Source organism: Mandrillus leucophaeus, unplaced genomic scaffold, assembly GCF_000951045.1.
Source record: "Mandrillus leucophaeus isolate KB7577 unplaced genomic scaffold, Mleu.le_1.0 Scaffold189, whole genome shotgun sequence".
Taxonomy (NCBI): Eukaryota; Metazoa; Chordata; class Mammalia; order Primates; family Cercopithecidae; genus Mandrillus; species Mandrillus leucophaeus.
In genome coordinates, this window is record NW_012101909.1 from 1,140,821 (window position 1) to 1,142,305 (window position 1,485).

Below are 1,485 nucleotides of genomic sequence, written 5' to 3' on the forward strand. Positions count from 1 at the left end.
GGACTACAGGCATGCGCCACCACACCCAGCTAATTTTTGTAGTTTTAGTAGAGACGGGTTTTCACCATGTTGGTCAGGATGGTCTCGATCTCTTGACCTCATGATCCACCCATCTTAGCCTCCCAAAGTGCTGTGATTACAGGCGCGAGCCGCCGTGCCCAGCCTCCATTATTCTTTTTTATTCAGTAAGTCATAGTTGGTAAAATAGTTTCCCTGGCAAGACTCTGTGAGCCTGGTTTGAGTTAAGGTCTGTAGCATATGTATTGAGGTCCTGCGTCATGCAGGGAGCTGTGCTAGTATAGCTGCTTTCTGCAATTACTCATCATTACTAATTCAGAATGGTTGCATTTGCCACCAAAATTAGTGCAGTTTTAGTAGCCTTGGTTTTTGGCCAGTTCTTATTCACTAATTTAAACCATTTGAAGATTGGGTTGATGTGTGGCTCTTCTTCAGGGTGAGTAGATAATCCAGAAGGCACTCACATGGGCCTTCATCTAAGTGATGGGAGTGATTATTCTTGTCCTTTAGAAATCGAGCTGAGTTTATGTGCCACATGAAGCCCAGCGAGCGGAAGCCATCCTCCTCAGGGCCTGGGTCTGGGACCTGGACGCTAGTAGACGAAGGAGGAGAAGAGGTAACTTGTCATGTCTGCATTATTTTGATGAATTATTGTGCCCTCTTCTTATGCACCAGGTGTTGTTCTAAGCACTTTTCACATAATATCTCATTTAATTCTCCCAGCAACCCCATGAGGTAAAGACTTATGATTCCTATTTTATAGATGAGGAAACTGAGGTGCAGGGCTGTGAAGTACCTTCTCTCAAACCATAGGGTCATTAAATGCGGAGCCTTTAGAGCCTGTGCTTTGAGCCAGTGTGCTGTGTTGCACCCCTTCTCTAGAATATCATTCTGTTCAGCTCAGAGAATTTGGCACTTGGAAATTAAAGTCATATTACATAAGATGTATATTATGAGTTTCTTTATGTAGTAACAAGTTTCTGGGGTTGGAGCCTCACCTACAGATGGTGAATCTGAGTAATAAAGAGCTGGAGCTTAGCAAGGTTTTCCCTTAACTCATAAACTTGTTATCCAGAAATTCTCATTTGAAAGGTAGAAGATGGTTTTCCATTTTTGGTGATAATTTAATGATCGAAATCCAGCTTCTCAAGATCACCCTTGTTAATTTTCCTTTCTACTATACCCATCGTGAGTATATTTGTAAGCAGTTTTGTTCTGCTGCTAATTGTCAGTTCTAGTCCTTTGTTTTGTTCTGAATCTTGATTTGATATTCTTGTCTAGGATGTTCAGTGACCAATTTATTATAATCCCTCTCTTAAAAGGAGGTGAGGCCAGGCACGGTGGCTCACACCTGTAATCCCAGCACTTTGGGAGGCTGAGGCAGGTGGATCACGAGGTCAGGAGATTGAGACCATCCTGGCTAACATGGTGAAACGTCATCTCTACTAAAAATACAAAAAATTAGCC

At 42.5% G+C, this 1,485-nt stretch overlaps 1 protein-coding gene across 1 annotated transcript in view; it reads left to right on the top strand.

Annotated features, from left to right (window-relative positions):
- EPG5 (ectopic P-granules autophagy protein 5 homolog (C. elegans)) overlaps positions 1-1,485 on the top strand; it is a 149,680-nt gene that overhangs the window by 31,542 nt on the left and 116,653 nt on the right. The window contains exon 9 of the mRNA XM_011978099.1: positions 529-634. Within this exon, the coding sequence (XP_011833489.1) occupies positions 529-634 (106 nt within the window). The remainder of the gene's footprint in view (positions 1-528; positions 635-1,485) is intronic.